General features: G+C 43.3%; 1 protein-coding gene across 2 annotated transcripts in view; it reads right to left on the bottom strand.

Moving 5' to 3' along the window:
• The window catches only part of LOC147692947 (contactin-4-like), a 697,785-nt gene that overhangs the window by 355,922 nt on the left and 314,771 nt on the right, over nt 1-27,092 (bottom strand). For both annotated transcript variants that reach the window (XM_086939200.1, XM_086939201.1), the window contains exon 4: nt 23,074-23,169. In XM_086939200.1, coding sequence (XP_086795326.1) covers nt 23,074-23,169 — 96 coding nt within the window. The remainder of the gene's footprint in view (nt 1-23,073; nt 23,170-27,092) is intronic.

Genomic DNA, 27,092 nt, shown 5'->3' with positions numbered 1-27,092 from the left:
TTTCGGCCACTAAGCGGCAATAATTCTATCGCCCTATTAGCAAGCTGTCGCTAACAGCAGTTAGCGACAGCTTGTAGGCGATAGTGAGCGGTTTGGGGCCCGCTTTGCATGTCAGAGATATGTATCGCTAATGACATGCAAAGTGGGCATACCCAACCAGTTAACGACTGAAAGCAGTCGCTAACATCGCTATTGCCTATTACCAACACAGGCGTTGCGATGGAAATATTCACGCTAAGCGCGAATATCTCCAAAAACTAACGCCTGCTCAGACCAGTTCTTAGCCATTATATCCAATGGGAGGTGGATATTATGGCTAAGACCCTGTTAGCGATAATGCGTGAATATCGCTGTATTCTCAGCGATACTCACGGATTTCGCCGCTATCGCCGGATATTTTATCCCTTTTGAGATAAACATTGCTAATAGCATGTTATCTCAGCGATAAAATCTGGTGATGCGCGGCGTTAAAAAAATTGCTGCTAACCCTACTTAGCGATAAATATCGCTAGTTGTTGATAATATGTCCCCTAAATCTGCAGTAATTTTACCAACGCGTGTGGGGTAACACGATCACTAGATTTATGTTAGCATTGATGGCTCGAATATTCTGAAACCGAGGTCTTGCGCGACCAGTCGCTGCATCAATATTTAAATTGCATCTAGGTGTGTAATTCTGGAGGGCTTTGAGGTGCAGAAGAGCGATGATGGGACAATGTAAGGGAACAAAGCATCCCACATTTTGGTACAGGGACATTCACTATTACACAAGAGGTTGATTCAGTTGCTAGGATAGAAGAGATTGATTCCGTTGCGTAGCGAGGGTACCATGGGTCCTAATGTATGCCAAGAATTTGACCCCCTCCATCCCCTGGTTTTCCAGCAAAAACAGTCATGAACTGGGTAAAGGGGGCCCCTCACCCACAGGTCCCAGGTGCCACTGCACCAGCTGCACTATTGATAGCGGAGCCCTCATATTGAATGTATAGCTATCTTGATACAACTAGTAAACAAATTGTTTCTGAGACCATCAACAGGATACTGTGAGGGTTCTCCCTACTAACACCCCCTCACCCACATCTCACCCCCCACCCCCTGCCCAAGACCACTTCTGAGAATCGATAGAGGCACAAAATTAATGTTGCAACTGGGCCCAGAACCACGCTCTTGGCCCGAGGGGCCAGGGGGCGATGATACGTAAACCAGTGGCAGAATGACAGCCATGCTTAAAAGTAACAACAAGCACTGGCAAAGCCTAAGCGAAATCTTTTGATTTGCCAACTTTTTTTTACATGTAACATAGAAGTGCGAACTGCTGATTGGGTGTGCAGGAGTCTATGTGTTTGAAGATCACTGTGAGCATGCTGTGTGTGTGTGTGAGTGCTTGACTGATTGTGTCGAGTGTTTCAGTTTGAGTCAGCGGCATCTCGTGGGTAAAAGGGCGAGATTGGTGAAAGTCTGACTGTGATTATGTGTATTTGGAATTGCGTTCTTGTGGGTGAAGTGTGTGAGCATGAGTGTGAGTGACAGTGTTTGAATCTTTAGGTGAGTGAACTGCGTGGCGTGCACAGGATTCAAATTTCCCTTGAAGGAAAGCTGTATACATAATTACCTCTTTTATAGGGTTACTGGGCTTGCCACATCTTTTCCCATATCATGAGTTTAATTCTTAGCAAGCTCCTTTCCGTATTACCCAAAAGCTTGTCCATGCTTGAATTTTGAGTAATTATGGTGAATCAGAATCAGAATATGCTTTATTCGATTTCAGCCATTAAAATCACAAAAGCAAACAATAACATACAAATATACACATATTACACAATTCTTTTGATAAAAGCAATGTTAAGCTGAACATATTAATACATTTAGGAACAGGGTAACCCTATAGCAATTAGTACAGACAAAGTTATTTATATAGAAATGTAACTATTTATTCTCTTCCTTGCTTTCAGGATGTTTGTTAGAAAGCTGGCCATAACACCAATACAATAAGCGCTATCCAGCAGTGGCAGATATAAAAAGGCAGGATGGCATTGCCTCCATCCCCCACCTTTAATAGAGGCATTATAGTGTTAAACGTGAGACTGCAAATCCCAGAATGCAAAGAGTGCCTTATTTAGAGGTTCTGACTGGCTGAAGATGTCATACATGACACGAGATCATTTAGCAAATGCCTGTGCTGCATGCTTAGGAAGAGGGGTGTGGGAGTACAGCACGCACATGCTGCATCTCTCCCGAATTCCCTCTTCTAGGCACGAGAGACCGGCAGTATAGGAGCGCGCAGTCCACTGCACCTCCTTCCACACGAGCTGAGCACTTCTAGTTCCGGGAAGAGAGGTTCCTCAGAGGAGCTCAGAATCAGAGACAAGAGTATGCGCATCATTGCCCAGAAAGCTCCTAACTTATGAACGCGGCTAGAGCTTTAAACATTTACCTTAAAGCAAAAACAACAGTTGATGGACAGAATGCAGAACCTTGATCTGTGACTGGGGGTGAATTTTTTGCCATTGTGCAACATTCCGTCCATCATCTTGTGTGTTTTGCTGTTCACCCTATGTGGAAAGGGTATGCCCAGATGTGGGTCCCTTGCTCACTACGCCACTGGAGTCAAGCTATCCTGGCTGAAGACGGCTGATAGCCAGAAACCGGTCCTAGGATGCTTGATTCTGGTCCAGGGAAGACATGGCTTGGCAGTTCGGTCTGTTCCCATGAGGCACAGGGTCAAGGCTGATTTGCATATGGCCATGTCTGAGCTGGGGTGGCTTGGTGAGCAAAATAACGATGGATTAAACCCAGATCTGTGACTGGGGGTCATTGTTTTGCCATTGTGCAACATTCCATCCATCATCTTGTGTGTTTTGCTATTTACCTTGAAGTACAGATAAGTAGAGCTGGACAGGCCAGGCCAACAAATTAACTGGGACAGACAGAGCCGAGCGAAGCTACTGGATTGGCTCTTAGAGCTTGTGCTGGGCACACGTATTGAGGATATAAGAATGGTATGAATATCTTGTATAGTTCAAATTGTTGTGGTCGACACCAATGTTACGTTCAAAGTTATTTAATGGAGCAACAACAAATGAAAACAACCAGCCAACACCTGTTTCCTCACCGCAGGGAATTATCCAGTGACTCTTCAGGGCTGTGTGGCATTGTAAGAAGGAGGGGGTTGTCTCACGAGGCCGGTGTTAATTCCAACCCGGCCCGGGGATCAAGGGGGACCAGTGGTTAGAGTAGAAGTCTCTTGCCAGTGTCTTGAACGTCGTCGAGGAGAAGATGCAGGTGAGGAGGTGTATGTCGCCTAAGTGGAAGTAGCGTTCATGAGAGTCCAATGACTCTCGTGTGCACAAAGCGGCGGGTGCGCCAAAAAAACGGGAGGACTTCAGTAACCTGCGTACACGGCGGACTGATCCATGGAAAGCAGGGAAGCGGGTGCGCTGTACTGAGTAAGTGTCTGCAGGAGCCTTAGTACGGGGCGTTAATTTCCATCCAGGGTTTTTGGAGGGAGCGGGAAGGTGTGTGCCCCAGGAAGCTGAAGTTAGTATAGTTAGTGTATTAGAACCCTGGTTCCGTCATGCATTCCAAATGCGCTGCCATCAGGGATAGAGAGATGAGCAGCCCTCTGTTTAGAGAGCTGTTGCAGATTCTGATGAGACAGGTTCGATGGCAGTGCACCCCTTAGATTGTAGAGTAGTGACACGTTCAGGTTATGAGGCTCTTGCTATCAGCCCAGGCTTGGGCGTAAACTCATCTTAGAATATCATCACAAAACCATAATCACTGAAAAAAACAAAGGCTAAAGTGACAATGTAGATATGCTGGGTAATGAGAGACCCTGTGTCCAACCCTCCACAAGAAGACCATGCAAGGTGGGGGACTTGTCCAGCAACTGGTCTCCGACCAGGTGCCGCATCCACACCTCTGCTGGCATACATAGCATTGAGTGGAGGGCCACAAGAGGTCCATGCACTGTGGAGGGGTCATTGCAAGGCCTGATCTCTGATCAAGCCCTAGATCCACCCCTCCGCTGGCATACATAGCGAAGTGTTCAGTGCAGGGCCTGGCCAGAGGCTAGGCCCTGAGCCCAACTCTCTGTCAGAGGGCCATACGCAGTAGAGGGATGGCCACAGGTTTCCCAAAGTCTAGCACCTGTGACCACCTCTCCACCGGCGGCCAACCACTACTATTCGCAATGGAATGTTGGCTGCAGGGCCCGGCATTTGTCCAGGTCCAGTATTCAACCCTGCAGGGCCATGCACAATGGAAGAATAACTTAACCCTTACACTGGCATCCAACCTTTTCTACAAATGCAGCAAGAGGGAAGTATCAGAAGGGCGATGTGCAGTGGAGGGCTAGCCACAGCCAATCATGTCCGTGCATACTTGTACACACATAAGCAGCCATCTTGGATTTTTTTGTCATAAATATAAGTAAAGCCAATAACAGATAGTCACAAGTGTCGGCATGCATGCACATGCAAAGGAATCATCTTTGAATAGTTTATGTCATAAAATGCAACAATACACTGATCTTTAAATGTTTGGGGCATAGTTTATTTTTCATTTTATGATGGGGGCCTGCTGCTCTTCCCTTTGCCAATGCTTGCTCCACAGTATTACAAGCATTTGTAAAAAGTCATTATTAGTGAATAGAGAGTTTTGAAGCGTCAGGGAGCAGAGAGTGAATATGTGGGAAATAGGGAAGGGTGGAGCAGCACAGCACCAACATAGCAGTGAGGTGTGAAAGGTAGGATGGAAGAGCACCTGTAAGGGGAGGGAGCAGTGCTGGAGAGGATTTAATGTGACATCAGCCATAAATATAAGAGAGAGCGGGACAGCAACAGGAAGAGACAGTCATGGGGAATTGAAGTATGCACAACCAGTGGCGGCTGGTGACATTTGAACCTGGTGGGGCGGAAAATGATTTCCGCACTGTAGCTCACGAGCGCGGCGCGCGTGTCCGTACACCCCCTGCCCAACCCCCCAACCTCCCCCGAGAAAAATGTGAAAATCGAGTGAATATAACGCTCTAATTTGTACCTTTTATGATACTTTTACTATCGACAGATGTTATTGAACGTGCATTACAGAGTTGCTGACTGGCACTCTTTTTTACCACTGAAAAAAAGCAGTTTTATCAGCATTATGCTTATCTTGTCCAGGGTGGATAGAGGGAGTTATGTTCATAAAATTATTGGTGGCGTCGGGTCACATTAGTCACTCCAAGATATTGAGTGCAGCTACACAACACATTTGTCAGATGACCCATGAAAAAGATCCAGGAATTATCGCATGTTCCTAGAATCTCGTGGCATGCATAAAATACTCCTTTGTTAGTTGTGTGTTGCGCTAACCCAGCAGCATATGACAAACAGTCATCACTTTATCCTGCTCGGGAAGAATCAAGTAAGAAAAAATGCATCCATTCAAACACTCCCAATTTATGTGCGTGATTCCTCAATTTGTGCGTTAAGAATTACGTTATTGTAGGTTTCACCCATGTAAAACTCCATCCAGTCCTAATCAAATTCCAGCGCCAACTAGTGTTCCCTGATTATTGTCTCTAAATTTCACTCTTTTCCAAAATGTTGGCGTCTATTAAAATGAGTGGATGGCACTAACAAAGGTAGTGAGTAATGTAACATGAACTGATGTCACGGAAAGGTTTATTGCAACTGAACCATGCTACTCACGTTATTGAGAATGAAGGGTTTATTTTTCAATCAAAGCTGAATGATATCTTGTGTTTACAGTGCTTAGAGACAGTATGGTAGGATACACTATATGCAAACACATTATTATAGGTCCATGTAAATATATTTATAATATGGAAGTATCTCGTTGCAGACCAGTGATTATTTCATATGATGGCTTTTGTTCATTTAAAAAAAATTTGTGCACGCATATAAATAAATATTGAGTCATAACTCATACCTGCTATGACATAAAACACAAATTGAGGAAAGTAAAGATGTGTGCAGACGTGCTAGTGCTGATACAGATACAGGGGCGAGCAGGAGGGCAGGGGGCCCAGAGTAAGCATCTAAACACTATTTTTCTGTCCCAACCACGCACAGAGACGGTGCAGCTAAGGGCTGATTGGCAAGGTCCTGTCTTGGCCTCCAGGACGAGAAAAGTAAATATGCAGTGCTCTGGGTCATGACACAACCCTATGTGTGGGTCTGTAAACGGGCCTGGCTCCTGGCTGGACGCTGGGGACCTCCTGGGTCAGAACAGAAGTCCTCGCGGCCCTGCCCAGTCTAACGGCCTCTGAGTGAGAGCAGGGAGAGTCGTCGTATATTTTCGATTCCACCAGAAGCACGCCCTCAAAGGACAGTAAACTCTGCCCAGCTTTAGACAGGGGGGGGGGGGGGGGGGGGGGGGTGAAACGACCTAGCTCAAGTGCTGCGCGCGCAGATTAGAATGGAATCTATCAGCTCAGATCGAAGCAAAACAATCTATATAGCACTCGTGACTAACTGATTTGCCTCTTGGCGCTTAACCTGTCAGCAAGGGTTCTAATTAAGCAAATCGGTTCTTCAGCTTTGGGAGGCTGAAAGGCCAAGGTCTGGCATTGTACGTTACGGCCCCCAGGCTAGCTACCGACCACAAGCATGAACACGAAAGGTGCATGAACCCGTCGGGCTATCACTGAGTCGTGCACAGCTGTACGGAGGCTCGCTCAGGGCCTAGCATCAGCGGCGGCCGAAATGCTCGAGGGAGGGGGGTCGAGACCGGATTACAAATGTACCAGCATTAAAAATTATAAAAGTAAACGTACCTGAGCCTGAGGGCTAGGAATCTAGGATACCACCTCCGCTCTGGCCTGTTCTGGTGGGTCCGCGACGCTTGTTCCTCCTGCAGGAAGCAGCCAGCAGCCAGCTTCCCTCCCCTACGCAACGCAAGGGAAGCAGTGCCGGCCAATCACGGAGTTCATGGAGCAGGGCAAATACTGCCCATAATGAGACCCGGCTCCCCCGGGTCTCTGCCTGTGTGAATGTAAGAAAAGTAGGAGGAGGGAAGGGGCTACTGCGTGTGTGCGCATGCGTGGGCAAGTCTAAAAAATGACTTGTCCTAAATGCGCACACACTTCTGCTGCCCCTGCCTTCCCTGCCACTCTGCTCTACTGCTATCTGATAGCCCAGCCTGCCACTCACAGCCGCAGGCCCGCCCCCCACACACCCTTCCGCGCTGACGTCACTATAGTTAGTGACTCCGACCGACGGCGACCTCAAGGCTCAATAATAATTATCATGACTCTAATTTAATTGGTATGTATTTATGCAGCGGTCGTCCATGGCAGTGGGGCAACGCCCCAACGCCCCCAATGGACGAACCGCCACTGTGCACAACTCAATGGAAGGTGGAAGAAGACATTAAATAACCAATAGCATTGGTGAGACATCTAGTAGACAGTGAGATGATCTAAGATGTGGTTGACAATGTCTCAAGCTAATGGCTAAAAGAAGCAGAACCAAAGAAGCCATTGAATGAAGCGGACAGACACAGAACAAACTCTTAAGTATATTGGCAGCAATAGGTTTTCGACAAAACGCAACTATATTTATCTGTAAGCAAGACCCAAAAAGAGAAGAAATTCAGAACTTGTGTCTGTTAGCTGAGTAAGTGTCACCATTAGCAATGACAACTGCTAAATCTATGGAGGAATTAAAAAAATCTAACTATTTGAAGTTCCTACTTTCACAGAACATGAACACTTCTTCAGTGGGTGAGTGTGTGGTATGAACCCTCAAATATTGACTATAGATATGAAATGGAAACGCCAGAGCTTAATTTGTTGTTTTGCCCTATCTAGTAAATCAGATAAACACACTTTCATACCTGATCATGTAAGTGGCACTCAGGATTTCTCTTTTCCTCCCTTGAGGGATTTGTTATTGGCAGTAAATTTTGAAAGATTGTAAGTTAAATGCAAGTTTATGAGTATGGTATCAAGGGGAGGCGTGCACCTGGATATTGATACTAGAATATCCACCGGACACAATATAAATGAAAAAATATTGAAAATATAATATTGACAGGTAAGTCCATATTTATATAAGTAGAGTTAGGAAAATAAATCTATGCTTCACCATATTGGATTTCCTTTCGATATTTTATATTTTGACATTCAATCCTCGCGAATATATTGTACCACGGTATTCTGAGGGCTGATATTCAGTAGTACAAACTCAAGGGGATAATATCTTCTGTGTTCTTTCCAGGAAAATTTTATTCTTCTGAGACCTCCACATATATGACAAAATCAGTCTCTGCTGGTCCACTAGACCCAATGCAGTTCACTTAATTCTCTCTCTCTCAGTAGTGGCGCCTTATGTTTCTCTAAACACCTAGTTATTTAAGTATCTCAAACTATGTATGCAGCGTTTCAATGCAACACGTAACCCATCCTCAGTGTTGAACAGAACAGATGTTTTAAGACAATAGATATGGGATTTTGTCAGCTCTCACCCAATGTGCATTCATTCTTGCTTGGATCAACTTTCATACAGAGGTAAAGTAAATGAAGCTACTTTCTAGTTAGAAGATTTCACATACTCACATTACTTCTCATGGCATTAACAACTATTACCGTTGCAATCTTTAATCTTTACCACTGTTTTAAAAAAAATTGAAAGCACCAAAAAAGAAACTAAAAAAGATATGAAAAGTGCGATTGTGTATATAGCACACAAGCACACCACAAAGGCATTCTAAGCACACCACAAAGGCATTCTAATCTGCCACCCTTTGGTCACAAACAGATTTATTGTTATCGATAGAGTAGACTGGCCAACAGAGCCATGAGGTGCAACTGTGACAACATCATCTGGAAGGAGGCGTATGATGGAGCTACAAACAGCAGCATGAAATTCAATCCACATTTATGAAGATCTCCTGGAGTACTCTGGCAGCCAATGATTCACTTGTCTAAATTTATTCCAGTGAATCACTTTGTAAATGTAATGTAATGTAAATTGATATTTGTATAGCGCACTACTCACCCACAAGGGTCTCAAGGCGCTTGTACGAATACCGCTGTGGAACCCATCCTGGCTTTCCCTGTGAGGCGTCCACTCCTGGGCACCCCCAAGGTGGAGGCCAGGCATCCTTAGCGTTGTGGGGGCCGTTGTGGAGATTAAGCAAGCTATTGCCCAGAGTTTCAGAGTGGGACTCCATGATTGGAATAGGCACCGAGGCGAGAATTATCAGGTCCATGGAATTTTGAGCCCAAGACTCGCTGAGGCGGGGAATTGAACCCTGGTCCTGGGATAGACCTCTGCATCAGGGTCTGCCGCTCTAATCATTGAGCCACATCAAGTTCTTCATATCAGCGGGTGTGTACGCTGTTGGTGATGCTACAGGCTTGTTTGGTACACGCGGACTGCCTTTAATTGAATGGATAGAGTGGAAGACATACCTTTTCAGTCTTGAATAAATATTTATTGAGGAAAGTAATATGCAACTAATCTGATTCTAAATTTCTGTGTGAGTAAGGCGCCTGGAGCCTTCTTGAGTAGTGTTCAGCGAGAACAGTTACAATTAAGGGTGGTTCTAAACTAGCTGCCAAATATACAATCAGTGCCCCCAATTTGTAAAAAATATTTTTACTTTATGTTTTTTTCTTTATATTTTAACCCTTGAATTTACCGACCTACTTAACTTGGAGCGCTAGGTAATGGACACTTTTGGCTATTTCGATGGAATAAAAGTTCTCATTACTTCTAGTAACACACTGTTTGTTCTTGCTTTTCTTGTATTCCAGTCTTCATCCTATTATGGAGTTTCTAAATATATTAAGCCGGGGTTGTCAAAAACTTTGAAGCTCTATAACCTACATTTTGCTTACCATTTTGCCAATATTTTAGAATGTGCATTATTTGTAGTTGAACATGGGCAAAGCTTGCGCACCTTTTTCTTTAGTTCTGATACTAACTTTTCGTATGCAATATGAGATTTTAATATTCTTGTATTCGAAGGTGCTCTGTTCCCTAACTGTGCCCGGACCAAGTCCTGTGGTTAGGATGGTAAAGTTTCAGACCTTGGAACTGGTGTGTTGCATGGTAACGGAGTGGGGTGTGGCTGGATTAAGAAACACGCAATTGAATGGTTCATATGTGCTCCAGTGGATTTTGAGTAATTTAGGTTCATAGTGGAAGATGCAGGGGTGTTCATGGACAATGCATATTATGAGAGGAGTTTCAAAAGGAATCTGTCTTTGGTCAGATGTTCTTGTGGCTTCTAAAGCATCTAAAGTGCCGCGTCTATTTTCCCATTCACCTCGAGGCTCTTGGGACAGAGTCACCCTGACCATATTTTTAGTGGAATTTCGATAAAGGCAGACATGCTTGGTGGCCATAGCCTGTATGAAGAACACCCCCAAAAGAGCGAGCTACAGAGAATACATTTCCAAAATGGATTACTGTTATCACCTGGCCCTCTTACCCCCAAACAGTGTATTTTTCAGGACTAGCAATGTTAGGATGGTACCTGCTGACCTGTTTATGATGAACAGTGATGACTTTAATGGGTCTTTCCTTTTTAAAACAAAAATGTTTGGCCACTACCCAATTAAAATGGGCTTGTCAGTGACTGAGCCTAAATAAAAGGCAGTGTGACATTGACGGGTGCTAGCCTAGAAGCAGCATAGCCGGGGAGCATCAGTGAAAGTGAGTCTGGTTAAGAGAAGCTGAACTGGGAAAGGTGAGTTTAAGGGTGTCAGCGCTATAGAAAACTTATTAAATTAAAATTAAATTAAATAAATCAGGTATTTGCCTGCCAAAGGCCATGAGTACATTCTGCTACAGGGTTTGGTTTCAATATGTTTAGTTCTCAACATCACCTTTTTATAATGACTTTCAAACCCACCTTTGCTTCTTATTGCAACTCTAATGAGCTTTTTTGGATGCTAAACGATTTGTGGATGTCACTTTGATGAGGCAGAAGTGCTGCATTACATGAAAACATCTTCAAGCACGTTTTTGAAAAATATGAATGTGAACAATCATGCTTCAGTGGTGGCGTAGTGAGCCCAGCCCGCTTTAGCAATCTAAGTGGGGTGGGTGGGTGCCACTGGGCTGGTGCGCTGGATCAAATTGGAACATTAATTAGTTACTTATGGGCCTCTTATGTCTGCAGGTCTTTAGAAAAAATGCTCATAAGTAACACTGTTAGGGAGTTCTGTGACAGGGTGATTGGTCACTGGCTGACCAATCATCCAGACACTTATACATCCACTCATTCTTCAATATGTAAGACATATTTTAACTTTACAGAAACATACAGTCACTGGATGTTGTCATCAGTGATGTCATCAGTGATGTAATTTGAGATGTCATCAGTGATGTCATCAGTGATGTCACTGACCATGTCATGAATGATGTAATATGTGACATCATCAGCAGTGGATTGCGGGTGCGCGATATATAGTCAGTGCAACTAACTGTATATGCGAATTTCAATGGTTTTGTGTGAGTAAAATAAGGTTTTGTAAATGCTAATTCCTAACTATATATGGTCTATAACCTATGGTTTTTTCAGTGAATTTTCAAGGTTTTGTAAATGCTAATTCCTAACTATATATGGTCTATAACCTATGGTTTTTTCAGTGAATTTCAATGGTTTTTTAATTGCAAATATCAAAAGCTGTAAAATGTATTCTTCTTTTAAAGGAAAAATATATTTTTTATGTATTTAATATAATTTTTTTATGTATATAAATTTTTTTCTCTCTTTTTTTTCGCTACCGGTCCGTGCACCGGGTAGCTTCCCGTTAGCTAAATTTGGTGCCGCGACCCGATCCGCGCACCGGGAAACATTCCGTTAGCGCAACTGCCGCATTCGAAAACAACATCGTGACGTGTCGCGTAAGCGCGACGTATCGCGTTGCCGCGTAATGCGTCTTATGACGCGCCGCGTTAGCGCACTCGGAAGTGCTCCGGAGCGCGTCCCGAGGTGCGATGCGCAGCACCCCGGAAGCGCTCCGGGCGCGGAGTGGGACGCGTAACGTAAGCGTAACAGGTCATGTGACCTGAAAATAACACTTTTCATTGGTTTAGAACATTTTTTTTCCCAAATGATGAAAGCCCCCACCTTTTTTCCTCACTCTGACTTTCATCTTTGTGAGAGGAAGACCTGTTTCTGCTTGTTCAGTCATGGCATCTGTAGTAGCTGCAGCTGGTGGACCCCCACCACCACCACAACCACCTAGGAAGGAAGGACCACCTGCACAGTTCCTTCCAAACCCAGAGGAAGAGGAAGAAAAAGAGGAAGAGGAGGTAGAGCCGAGGCAGTTCTTGCGTGAAGAGCCCCGGCAATCCCACCGCTTAGACCATTTTATATGGCAATTTTTTTCTTACCCTCGAGGGCAAAAAAAGGTCAATGCCCGGCTGGTGACATGCCTCATTGCGATGCAGTTCTGTCCCGAGGCACAGACAAAAAGTATAGTTTTGGAAACTATACTATGCACCGCCACATGCAGAGGTGGCATCCAATCAATTATAGCGTTGCTGAGGTGCGTCACCTCCAGGATAACCCACCAATAATATTTTACTGTTATCCTTGGTTTTCCCCTTGTTACGCTTTCCGGAACGCTACCCGGTGCGCGGACCGGGCGCTTACCGTGCAAAAATTTGAAAAAAAAGGCTAGGGGGTAAGGATATGTCTCCCGTGCCCCCTTATACCCATTCCCAACATTGTTTATCCTCCATCTTGTGACTAAATTCGTCCGAAACACAAGATGGCGGACTCCCGTTACGCTTCCGGTGAGCTACCCGGTTCGCGTACCGGGTAGCGCTTCCACCGCGAAAAATCGAAAAAAAAATGTAAAAAATATTTTTTGCCCCGCGGGGCCCTTTAATAGCCCCCACATCAATCCTAGGGGGTCAGGAGGGGTCTACCTTGCCCCCTTTCATTCATTTCCCCCTTTGTTTATTTCCACCTCTTGTCTCTCGATCCTACCGAGAGACAAGATGGCGGTCGCTCCGGACTGTTTAGAATGTTGACAGTCACCGGAGAGCCAATCCGCTTCTCCTCGCGAAGTTCCGTTACGCGTCTGGTACGCGAACTGGGGCGCTAACCGGGACGCTGTCACAGATATATATATTGTTTTGAACGTTAATTTCTCAAAATCCACTGGAGCACATATCTTGAGACCTAGCAAAGGCACATCAGGCAAACAGTCTCTACAATTTTACCAAGTTTCATAGAAATCCATTCAGCCGTTCGAGCTAAAAGTGAGTCCAACCGCCCTATGGAAAACTCAATGTTAAAAACACGTTTTGGGACCCCCCTTTTTTCTCGGCCCCCGCTTGACGAACCCCCCCCCCCCAACTTTCAGGGGACTCTCAGAAACAAAATGTGCCATTTTCCTGAAAATGTCAGCCATTTCCGTCCATCAACGCCAAAGTTATTCAACATAGAATTTTCAGAAATCCCTATTAAAAAAATTCCTAAGTATATATACCTACTGGCGACCGCCAGTAGGTAATATATAAATATATATATATATATATATATATATATATATATATATATATATATATATATATATATATATATATATATATATATATATATATATATATATATATATATATATATATATATATATACATATATAAATTTCTATGGCTAAATGAAACCCCTCATTTTGTTCCTTTTCAAATTAAATGTATTAAGTGTTACCACTTTATTCCAATCAAGATGACTTCAGGTGTTCCATACTTTTGTCATAAGTAAGACTGTTAGCGTTCTAGTTGTTCTTTAGAACACTCTGGGACATTCTGTCATTGGGCTATAGTTGGGCTACATCTGGCTGATATTTGGGCTACATTTGGGCTCTTTTGTCTCTGGTGGCCATCTTGGGAGACTGCATATCAGAATTTCTTTAATGAAATATAAGAGGATTTGAGAAGTCACTCAATATGTGCCCTAATTTTTCTTTCTCCAGCAATAATCACAATTTCTATGGCAAAATGAACCCCCTCATTTTGTTCCTTTGCAAATTAAATGTTTTAAGTGTTAACACTTTATTCCAATCAAGATGACTTCAGGTGTGCCATACTTTTGTCATAAGTAAGACTGTTAGCGCTCTAGTTGTTCTTTTGGACACTTTGGGACATTCTGTCATTGGGCTATAGTTGGGCTACATCTGGCTGATATTTGGGCTACATTTGTTTTTTTTTGTCTCTGGTGGCCATCTTTGGGCTACATTGGGCTACATTTGGGCTCTAACATATATATAGCCCAATGTAGCCCAATATATATTTTTTAAAGTAAATTTTCGGAAAAACCACTGGAGCATATATCTTGAGACACAGCAAAGGCACATCGGGGTACCAGTCCCTACAATTTTGGCAAGTTTGGTGGAAATCCATTCAGCCGTTCGGGCTAAAAGTGAGTCCAACCGCCCTATGGAAAACTCAATGTTAAAAACACGTTTTGGGACCCCCTTTTTTTCTCGGCCCCCGCTTGACGAAACCACCCAAACTTTCAGGGGACGCTCAGAAACAAAATGTGCCATTTTCCTGAAAATTTCAGCCAATTCCGTCCATCAACGCCAAAGTTATTCAACATAGAATTTTCAGAAATCCCTATTAAAAAAAATCCTAACTATATATACCTACTGGCGACCGCCAGTAGGTAATTACCTACTGGCGGTTGCCAGTAGGTAGTTATAGTTAGGATTTTTTTCAATGTTAAATCTCAAAATTCTATTTGGAATAACTTTGGCTTCGGTTGACAAATCTGCCTTAAAATTTCCTCAAAATGGCCTCGCGGTGCCCCGGTCCTTCCCTGAAAGTTTGAGGGGGATTTGTCAAGCGGGGTCTGAGATAAAAGGGGGGTCCCAAAACGCGTTTTCCCCATGTTAATTTCCATAGGGCGGTCGATTTCACTTTTAGCTCGAACGGCTGAATGGATTTACACCAAACTTGGCAAAATTGTAGGGACTAGTAGCACGATGTGCCTTTGCTATGTCTCAAGATATGTGCTCCAGTGGATTTTGAGTAATTTAGGTTCAAAAAAATATATATATCTATAGGCGCGCCCCGGTACGTGCACCGGGGAGCGCACCGGGCGCGACACGCGACCTGCGCGCAGAAAGCTGATTGGCTCTTGGATGTCTGTAAACATTTTAAACAGTCTGGAGCGGCTGCCATCTTGTGTCTCGGTAAAATCGAGACACAAGAGGTGGCAAAAACAAAGGGGGGAATTGACCATAAGGGGGCAGGGTAGACCCCCTCCTGACCCCCTAGGTTTAATGTGGGGGCTAAAATAGGGTCCCGCGGGGCATTTTAAAAAATTATTTTTTTTCGATTTGCGCGGGGGGAGCGCCCGGTACGCGCACCGGGGAGCGAAGCACGGGGAAAATCCAGGACCATATTTATGAAGGCCTTGCGCCGCCAGTTTTGCGCCGCCTGTGCGTCACTTTTTGTGACGCACCAGCGGTGTAAAAAAATGTGCATTGTTACGCTATATTTAAAAAGTGACGCATCTAGGTAGATGGGTCACTTTTTTAAACCCTGCGCCACATTATACCTGCGTCAGGTATAATGTATGCAGAGGGGGCGTTCCCCCGCAAAAAGCTTCGTAATAGCGACGCAGTGAAATCTATGAGATTTCACTGCGTCACTTTTAGGATGCTGTTGTGTCAAAATCTTGCGCCTGCCTCACAGCAGGTGTAAGACTGACGCAAGACATTTCACATGGTGCTTTCCCCATGTGAAAGGACGCATTACTGGAGTTGCGTCACTTTTGTGTCGCACTCCAGTAATGCGTCAATTTTGTGTTTACAGATACGGCAGAAATACTGACGTATCTGTAACTCCTTGTGAGTTGATTCGTCATACATTAAATATGACACATCTGGAATGTCATAAGGAGTGCGCACAGAAAAGTGACGCATCGCTGTTTTCACATAGCGATGCGTCACTTTTCAGAAATGAGGCCTCCAGTTTATTCACTGTGTCACCTCTACGACCCTTTCTTGCGTCAATACGTCCCTTGTGCATACATTACACCTGACGTAGGAATAATGTGGCACAGGGGTTTACAAAGTGACGTATTTACCTAGAAACGCCACTTTGTAAATATGAATAAATAAGGTGCATTTTTTATTGGACTGTTGCGTCACAACAAGTGATGCTTTGGTGGCGTTAAAGTGACGCATGGCTTCATAAATGAGGCCTTCTGCCTTCAACTCCAGCAATGCATCTTTTCTTATCCTTCCACACCCCTGTTCCTTTTCAACATTTTCATTGAATATCAACATTCCCCATATTCACTCTTCTTCTCATAACTTTCTTTCCTAACACTCACCTTCTTTCAGTCCCCCTACTTCACTTCCTTTCTCCTCTCATACCTTTCTGTTCTTTCTTACTCATTCTCCTTTCCATTATCAATGCACTCTATTTCACTTACTCTTTTTCATTGTTTTAAGAATATAGCTCTTTGATGAGAATTGGAGGTAGTTCTAAAAAGAACTTTTTGTTTTCTTCTATTTTCTAAACAGGAACAAAAACAGGGAATGGAAACTGCTCAACAGGAGCAAAAAAAACAAAAAAAATGAGGGGTGGGAAGGGCAGCGATGGTTTTCTAATGCTCGAACCATGAGCTGTACACTTTGTTCCCCAAAGGTAAGCAGTTGATTGCAGTATTTGCATCTGAGGGCACCATGGTTAAAAGCAGGTTGAATGTTCGGAACCAGCTCTTGTGATCTCCCCCTCCCAGAAGAAGTTGCTCCTCCGGTTGATGTAGAGGCCCCATCACTGAGAACCTCTTGTGCCAGAGCCCTGAAACTTTCCCGGGCAAAATTTTGGGGGTGCTTCCTCTCCACATGCCGGATCATTGTGAAGTTCCCAAAAGAGTACTTTTTTAAGGGGTTACCCCGTGACAGCTCTTCTTTGCAGATCCTGCACTCCACTTTTGGAGCATTCACCTTGTTTTGGCCAGGTGGGATTTAAAAAAATTTCCAAATGAAATGTTCCTTAACTTTTCGTTGAGGAGGCTCTTCATTGATGAATTCTGGTTCATCCTCACTGCTGGATTGTCTGGCAGCCATTATAAAACCAAGAAATATCCAGGAGCAAAAAGGCAGGTCTTGCAGTCATAAAAGTGAAAGAAGAAGTGAAGGAAATGGGTGGGGATTTCATTCTTTGTAAAAAAAACTGTTAGCAACCAACGAAAAGTGTTATTTTAAGGTCACATGACCCGACGCGCTTACGCTACGCGCTCCGGAGCGCTTCCGGGTGCGCACACGCGGCGCGAACGTAGGCGCTTCCGAGGGCGCTTACGTTGCGTGCCGAAGTGACGTCATCATACTTTTACGGAAATGCATAATCATTTTCCTTATTAAAAAAACTGATTTTATTTGTATGGTACGAAATGTTTTGCATTATTATTAACTTTCATTCATATTTATTTTCACAAACGAAAGTAGCGCTCTGGGTGCGCTTTCCGGTGAGCTTACCGGTGAGCTTACCGGAAAGCTTACCGGAGAGCTTACCGGAGAGCTTACCGGAGCGCGCACCCAGAGCGCAAAAGGAAAAAATGATATAAAAAAAACTCAAAAATGAATACTTACACAAAACAGCAAATTGTTAAAAAAACATAGGTAAGAATCTCGATATAGAAAGGAATTAGCATTTAAAAAACCTATGAAATTCACTGAAAAAACCATAGGTTTCACACCAGTTATAGTTAGCAATTAGCATTTAAAAAAACCTATTAAATTCACTGAAAAAACCATAGGTTTCACACCAGTTATAGTTACCTAGAAATTTTACTGACATAAAACCATTGAAATTCCCACGTTATAGTTAGTTGGACTCACTATAACTTGCGCACCTGCAATGCACTGCTGATGACGTCACATATTACATCACTCATGACATGGTCAGTGACATCACTCATGACATCACTGATGACACCATCCTTGTGACAGAGTGAGAGTCCTCCTTTCAGTGTAATGTAAGTCTTGAAACACATATTCAAGAATAGAATTTAACATTTTCAAAATAGTGGAGATACCCATACCAGTTACAACAAACAATTCAGTAAATCCTCCATCTATATAGACATCCACTCATTCACAAACAGTTCTATATAGTCATTCATACATATACTCACTCATTATATGTAGTGATACACCTATACATCCTGTTACACACTGACAGCCATCCAAAAGTTACTCACACACATATTCACACATGCAAAAAAACTAATGAACATTCATTTATTTGCATATACAGCTATACACACACTACCACTTTACTTCTAAGAATACTTACACATACTTACTCTCTTAAACAATCACTTATATAAACACATACTAATTTAAACAGGAACTCTTATAATCTCTCACTCTCACATATACTCAGTTTTATAAATCAATACTCACATATACTAAATTAAAACATATGTCGTTACTGAAAAAGACAATAGTGAGACAGTCGTTTACTCACTAACATACACATATACACACTCCTACATCTATACAGTCCTGTACATATGCTGTCTTCAAAACACATACAAACAGTGAGTCAGTCACCAACCCATACAGCCACTTATACACAAAGTGAAACACTGATACATACAATTCAATATATAAAAGTTACTTGCTAATATATGTATTCACTAAGATACACTTAATAAGGCAGTTAACCAATCTATTATTTTAAAAACAAACATCCATTTACACACTTATTTAACCATTTATTCTTGCATCGTACTTTACAAATACATATAAAAAAAAAATTATTTTTCAGAAAGACAAACATTCACTGGATGGTGTCATCAGTGATTTCATGAGTGATGTCACTGACCATGTCATGAGTGATGTAATATGTGACGTCATCAGCAGTGCATTGCAGGAGCGCAAGTTATAGTGAGTCCAACTAACTATAACGTGGGAATTTCAATGGTTTTATGTCAGTAAAATTTCCAGGTAACTATAACTGGTGTGAAACCTATGTTTTTTTCAGTGAATTTAATACGTTTTTTAAATGCTAATTCCTAACTATAACTGGTGTGAAACCTATGGTTTTTTCAGTGAATATATATATATATATTCGGACCTCAAAGTTCCGATTATTATTTAGTGCAGCTTTTTGTACCCAATAGTCCATTTAAAAATGAATGTATGGTGGCGTCTGAAGGCCTGGGGCTTGTGTTGGACCCCTACCCCAAGTACATGCCAACCCCAACAATCTGCTATTTTGTATTGCAGGAGAGCAGCCCAGGCAAGTAGCAATGCATACACCTCTCCAGTCTGCGCAGGAGTATTTGACGCCGATTGGCTCTCTGTAAGCGGCAAGGGTTAGAACAATTCAACGCTTCTTGCTCTGATCCTGCTGCATCAGAAAATGTAAAGCTCTTTGCAGCATCGGTATTCATCTCATTTTGTTATTCACCTTTCTTTTTACAGGTTTTTAAGTAGCTCTTCTCGGTTCTGCATGACATACTCTGAAAGGGCCTGACAATCTGCAGCAACCTCTCCGTTTCAGATCAAAGCTGCTCAGAATATAAATGCAGGGGCTTAGAGAGTGGGCAGCAGGCACCAGCAGCAGCCAAGCAGTGGGCCTGAGAGAAGGATGCTCAATAGGGTGCCTTTAGGGTCACTCCAAACTAGTTGTAATGCACATCACAGGGTCAATCACAACGTTGCACCATGCTATGCTTTTTGTTCACATGTACAGCTCTTAAACCCCACCTGCACAGCCAGACAAGGTCAGCTGCCTTATCCCAGTCCAAGCCCTGGTGGGAGAGAATAGTGGAAGGGAGTGCTGGGTAATGGGTGTGCTTGCCTTCCTTCCTAATGGATGAGTAATTGGATTGGAAAGGTAAGGCAGACTGACTTTTATTAGAGCTTGGGGTTTCATGGTGCTTTTTGTTAAATGTTTCCATTTATCCATGTGAATTTCGTATTCTGTCAAAAATAGTAGTGCCCAAATAAAAGATTTTGTAATGTCTATTTAAGCAATAATTGTGCACAATAAAGAACACTCCATTCTAGGCTAACACCTCAGCTGCCCACTCCCTTCCAGAAGAACAAAAGCACTGGTGGAATCCACTTGTCTGTGTACGAGTGGCAAAATTATGAACCTCCATGAACCTACACGAGAAACATTAGAGACCATCTGAAATACAGGAAGGAAGTAAAGACCAGACTCTTCTTAACTAATGATGCCAGATCCCACCAACCATTTGGATCTGCAAAAGCTGAATGATTATGGAACAGATGTAAGATTTAGATGCATACCGAGGATTAAAGGTAAGAAAAATGACTTACATACAACACAGGTGCAACCACTACTGGCACCACAGTAGCAACCACAGTTGACAAAACAAAAGGGACAGCACCTACTACCGAAGCTGTATCCACAACAAACCCCACAGACACCACCATGGCAAGCACAATAGCAGCCATACCAGCTTCATCATATCAGTCCTCAGAAGCAATACCAGCTGCCAGCAAAGAAGAGGACCCCCAGCAGCACCTCACTGAAACCACTAATCGTATTCCTCTACTGCATTACCCTACTACGAACAATATTACACAGGTGTGCAAAATACTTGCAAAGCTAACTCTACCAAGCCGCTCCCGCATGGACCCGGGAGAGCGTGTTGCCATCACTGCTTGGAAGGGGCTGACTCTTTGTTGCTACTGGGTGAACATTTTATGGCATTCATCATGGCTGCTTGTACCCAGTATTTTCTATGCCATGATCCTCTGTCATTCCTGGATTCATTCTTGCAGCCTGTCACTAGTGCTTGGCGATGGGCTACTCCGTTATAGATGCTAGGTGGACTCTGAAGAGTCTGTAACCAGGGCATGCCATGGATGACTCCTGTTGCTCCTGGGTTGACCCTAAAGACAAGTTATCCTGCCTGCCACTAAACAATGGCTGCCATGGACTGAATCTCTGCTGCTCCTGGGAGGGTATTAGCAAGCCGAGTCTGGAACCATTCTGGCATTCCTAATTCTCAAAGACAAATGAAGGAATGTTACTTGTGGGAGATTCATTGGGCCATAACCTCACCAATTTATGAGCCTGATTCACAAAGGCAGACGTACACGTTTGTGTAAGTTTACATAATTTTTTGGTATTCCCAAACTGCGAGTTTATTTTACTAGTATTAATGTTATGACTGTGGAGACTTCATACTTGTGGCAGGGACTTCACACATAAGAAGATTGGCCTGCCCTATATTTTTATGTTCAGAGTACTCTGCCCTGACTACCACGTACAGTAGAAGCACCATCCATTACCATAGTAACATACTATTGTAAAATAATGAAGTAATGAAGAAATATTCTTCAATAATACATTTTCTTGGTTATTTCAGCAGTTCGTAGAAATCACATTTATTTATGCTCCAGCCAAAACATCTTTTGCAAAGCTCAATTTTACAAACCTCTAGTTTTGCATTAAAATTTACCAAAAATCATTGTATTAAAATAGCTATACAAAATCGATGGATCGCGCAACCACAACACTAATATAGCACCATGCTTTCAGAATTGTTGAATAATGAACCCGTTCATCCCAAAGTTTGCTCATCATAGTTAACACATTTGACACATCAGTCCCATTTGTAATATATTGGACGCTTTCCTGAATATGTTCACAATTGCTTGATCATAATTCTAGTTTTGCTTGAATTTCGATCATGTGTTTTGGGGATTAACCTCAAGATCCCATACTCATTTGCTCAAACTGCCCGTGGTGAGGCATGGCCATGGCATAACCTTGACAGTGAAGTAGAGAAGAACAAAGGAGAATAAAATAGTGCCTTATCATGGACAACATTGACTGAGCCTTAGCCATTTTACTGAGACTTGCATGGAGCAACATTTGAGGAGACAGCCCACACTGGTCCAAGAGGATAGAGAGACCAAAGGTCTAGGATGGAGCTCGAAGCGTACCTGCATCACCTGAATACTGGGGGGCTGGGAATATCCTGGAGACACCGAAGGAATGGACATGCTCTTGAACCACCACTGCCCCTGTTCACATGCTGTCGAGTCTGATGGTGTGCACTGGAGCCCATGTCCTGGCCATCGACAGGGCTTCTAATGCAGATAGGTTGCTAGAGCGCATTTTACGTGCCAAGAGCATGTGTTTCCTGATTTCATTCTCTACTCCAGGAATATTATGGAGCTTTTATTGTGTTGGCCAGTCTAAGTAAACGTGGAATCCCAGGAACCAACATGTAATGACTTACAGTTCCTGAGTTATTGTGTAGAGAAGTGTGGCTCAGTGGTTAGAAGAGGCAGACCATGAAGCAGAAGTCAGACCCGGGACCAGGGTTCAATTCCCGACGCAGCAGGGTCTTGAGCCCAAAATGTCCACGGACTCGATAATTCTCGCTTCGGTGCCTGCTCGAATCACGGGTTCACACTCTGCAGCTCCGGGCAATAGCTTGCTTAATCTCCACTATGGCCCCCCGCGGCGGGATGCCTGGCTTTCACCTTGGGGGTGCTCAGTAAGGGTTATCTCACAGGGAAAAACCAGGGCGGGTTCCCAAAGCAAGCGCTTAGAGACTGTTGGTGATAATGCGCTATATAAATTACAAATTACAATTACCTGCTGTGATGCCACCAAACCATAAACTAAGAGTCCACCACTCTGGGTGGGCACTACCCTACCCATTGGGTGCCTGAGGCCATGTGGCTGCCCCCTGACACTGAAAGTCTGGACCACAACTGGACAGTCATGAGCTCTTGTAGCTTTAATGCCACTATATGGAGGGCAGTGATATTGCCTACAATATCCAATAGACTGACCCAACCACACATCACATAGTTAGTATAAATTGCTTTTCTTGTGGGGGACGTAAACTTGGAGCTGAGAACAGTAAAGATAAACTATCCTCACAATGTAAGGGTAGGTGATGTAGCGGATGCAACATTATTGTCACGTGATAGAACCCTTGCAATAAAGTGAAAATGTAACACAAAGTGGCTGCATGTGGGGACGTAAAGGTTGGGGTGGGAAGGGATGAGTAAAGGAGGATTATTGCTCTGCACCCCACCAGGTATACAGGAAGGAAAGTAGGAAGAACACTCACCTCCAGAATGAGGTGGGGGTCCACAGAGTAGTACCATGCCCTGCCCCTCCCGCACTGACACTCTGCTCCGAGTCCTGGTCACAAAGTTTTCAAGATCTGGAAACGAAAAAAGACATTGTTTCATGAAGACACAGTGGTCCTTTAGAACATAACATTGTAAGCATCACAGTAAAGGAAGCTACTGCATCTGCTAAAACGCTGGTAAGAACCTTGTATCTGTGCCTATCAGGATTGAAAGCCACGGTGATTGTGCAGGGGAAAACAAAGACCTTTAACACTTCACCACATTCAGTGCAACTCACAATTTCAGTAAGGTCAAACACAAATATATCAAAGTTTCATTCATATTAGGACTTGTAGTGCAATGCATAGTGCATAGCAATGGTGCCACAAGCTGCAATGCAAGCAAGGGAAATTGACCTCCTTACACCACAGTAGGCTAATACATGAACAACAAAACTGGGCTGCAATCAGCCTCTCAACCCCAGTCCTCAGTGCCACTGCACAAGCAGCACTAATGAATGATAACTTCTCCTCCTTTTTTTCTAGAATAGTTGAGAGTATGGCTCAGGAGCAGCTTGGAAGTGCTGTCTGCTTGTCTGGACAGAGCTACATTGCTGTGTGTTAGAAGCCTGTGGCCTCATGCAGAAAGGCGTTTTGTGGCTGCAACCCCAAGGTTTACAAAAACACAGGCCCAGGTTTACTGCGCCCTTCCATTCCCATTGCATCAAGCAAGGCTTCCCAGGCAACACAAGGGCTTAAGTGTTATTTACTGAGCTACCCAAAGCCACCTTGTGTGGTTTAGTAAATCTAGTGTAACGCAAGGCAGGGCAAACAGCCGCGTTGCGTTAATATGTGGCAGGGAGGGGTTCCATGGATGAAGCATGCATGTTCCCACACATCCACCCAAGAATTTCGGCGCAGTCCCAGATGTACTAAGACTAGTAAACCTGGGAATGTGTCAAAATGGTGCACCATCCCAACAGAGGAGTCATGTTTATTTCACCCAACTATTTCCTCTTTCTAAGTTTGCTACATTATGTGGCACACATAGAAAGCGGAAAGTGCCACTGAGGTTTGTTTTTGTTTGGTAAGATGTCCCTGTAATTCAGGCACCCTTGCACCATGGTGCAAGGGTCCTTCATTGACGCTAGGCACCACATGGTGCTCCGGCGCAGAGAGAGAGCAGCATTGTGCCATATTTTAGAAAAGATGGTGCATATTCCTGCTCCATCCATTTAAACCAGCTCAGTGAGTAGTCTTGCTGTGCTGTGTTGTGCCAAATATTAGTAAATCTGGGCCACAGTGTTTGAGACCACATCTTTTTACTATGTATCAATGGCCTTTTTAATAGTTTTTCCAACTCACACAAAGATTTTGTGACTAACTATGAACTGCAAATAGGAGGAGGCATCGCTATCAGTGAAGGCTCCTCTGCTAAGCCGGAGGGTCGGCGTCGGCCCACTGCTTTGCAGCAGTGAAATAAGGGAAAAATAAAATGATAACTCAAGGTTATTATCATTTTACTTTTGTTTCTGCTGCTGCCGCTTTACGGGTGGGTTGGGGCTGCTCAGGTGACAGAGGAGCAGGGGGAGGAGTGGTGGCAGCCTATAAGTGTGCATGAATTTTCGGCCAGCCGCCTTGGTCTGGCCAAACAGTCATGCACACTTTACCTTTTCTCCACCCAGGCTGCATTATAGCCTGAGTGGAGTACATGCCCAGGCTCCCATTCCCTGGCTGAGCGCCGAACCACGGTGGCTTCCTGTTCCATTCTGGCCTGGAGAGACGATGGATGGATGACAGACGAGGGACGCGGCGAGGAGGAACGTTTTTTTTTTCACAAATACCTTCTTAAAGTAAAATGTGTATATTCTGTATTACTTATTTAAAGGTTACTTAACCCCTTCGCTGAGGGGATAATTCCCCCATGGTGTGGGGGGGGGGGGGGGGGAGTGGCGGGCTGTGAGCACGGCACCGCAGTGCTCGTGATGAGACCAGCTCGTCATGAGTCACAGTGAAGCTGTGCTCATAATGACTGGGCCCACTGATTAATTCGCCCGCACAGGCGGGGAATAAATCGCGCATGGGCGGAGCGCAGCCGTTATGACGAGATCAGCTCGTCATGAGCACAGCTCCAATGTGACTCATGACGAGCTGGTCTCGTCATGAGCACCGAAGGTGTTAAAGTTAAGTATTGAGTTAATTTAAATTAATTTCATTATTAAAAACAATAAAGTTATATTTATTTTTAAATTTAAAGATTAAGAGAATACATTTTTTTTCTTATGCATGTTCTTTATACATTAAATTACATTTATAAACATTTTTAAAAAAGTCAAAAGAAATACAAATATTTTAACATTATTTGCTATGGAGTATCATTTTAAAACCTTGCCTGCATTATTTGTTATGTGTGGATGTTGCAGTACCTATGGTTGGCCTTGTGTGGTGGTCGACTTACTTCAGATCTCAGCTGGAGACCATTTATGACTATCTTTGGGTAATTTTGGCTGGAGTAACTTTAGAAATGTAGTTTGTGAATGCAAATGGGCTTATTCTTTTGTGGGTGGGTGCATAACCTCTCTAACAACCTTTTTAGCCCTCCTTTAATCTCTTTTTAGTGCGCCCTAAAGACTACCTTTTGTAGTATGTATTGAATTCCCCATTTTCCATCCACTCCTCTGTCCTTCCCACAGTTACCACTAAAGCATAGGTTGATTTCTCTTACTTAGCTCGTGGGAGATTTTTGTCTTATTTCTCCCACTGAGGTGTTTGATCTGTATCACTTTAAGTAATTACTGCTTGGGTGCTTTAGGGCACGTGGATCACATTTAAAGAGTGGTCATAGACATTATTTTTTCACACCTGATTTCCTGTAATGGGGCTGGGCATATCATGATTAGACACACGTTCAGTGACATTTCGCAATTCACAATGTGGTACGTAAATCACGGTGAGAGCTTCACATGTATCCCTCTAGCCAATGGGCCGTCATCAGGGTGAGGGAAACGTAAGAGATGGGTTCAACAAAAGCAATGCGCCTGGCTACTTTCAACTCACTTTTCTTTTAAAAGGAGACTTATTCATGTTTTCCTTCCTCTCTTTTAGGTTTGGTTTGACAGCACAGCTGACTGCAAGACATAGTGTTCAGTTCTTTAAAATATATAAAGAATGGCTTTTGGCTACACCCATAGGAAACTTTCTCTTTCAGCTCATGCTATTGGCTATTTAGTGTATCATTCTGTGTTCCAGGAGTGCCTCCATTGGAAAAGAAGAAGGACTATTTTACAGCTGAAAAATACATCATGCTGTTTGTCACATGTTTGTTATCACCTTTATCCATTCTATGTTGAGAGTAAACCCTTTGTTTGCTATTTTCTCCCCAGCACTGGCAAAGAGAATAGAACAGGCTTCATTGTGATAAATTCCATTTGTGCATTCAACACGCAAATAGCATTCCTGAATGCTTGTGTTTACATGGGTTGGCACTTTAAAGCTAGAATAATTCATCAAGGTTGGTTAAGCAATTATGCATCAGAATTAAAGGGTTGTTTGTATTTCAACACGGTCACTTGGTAGTTGTCCATATGATTAGATGAATTGATGGTGGAAAGCAGTAATTTCATCATGCACCTGTGGGGTACAGCATTCTAGTTTCCCATACTTGTACTTCCCCCCTGCCATGTGAAAATACATATTGAATACAACAACTTACAAACTGCATTACAATTGTAGAGAATTCAGAAATCGCATACACTCTCATTACATTATCATTGGATCCCCAGGATTTATCAATGCTCCATACATACTTAATCACATTTAATCCCACAATCATTTACTATCTCAAACAAATGTTTTACAATAGTGTACATTAACTAACCTTTTTCTCAAACAAATCTCAAACACATGTTTTGCAATAGTGTACATAAACTAACCTTTTTCTCAAACAAATCTCAAACAAATGTTATACAATAGTGTATATAAGATAACCTTTTTGTTAAAATGCTAAAATTATTTTT

The sequence above is a fragment of the Lissotriton vulgaris genome, chromosome 9 (genome assembly GCF_964263255.1).
Source record: "Lissotriton vulgaris chromosome 9, aLisVul1.2, whole genome shotgun sequence".
NCBI classification, from domain to species: Eukaryota; Metazoa; Chordata; class Amphibia; order Caudata; family Salamandridae; genus Lissotriton; species Lissotriton vulgaris.
This window is presented reverse-complemented; position numbering and strand designations above follow the sequence as displayed.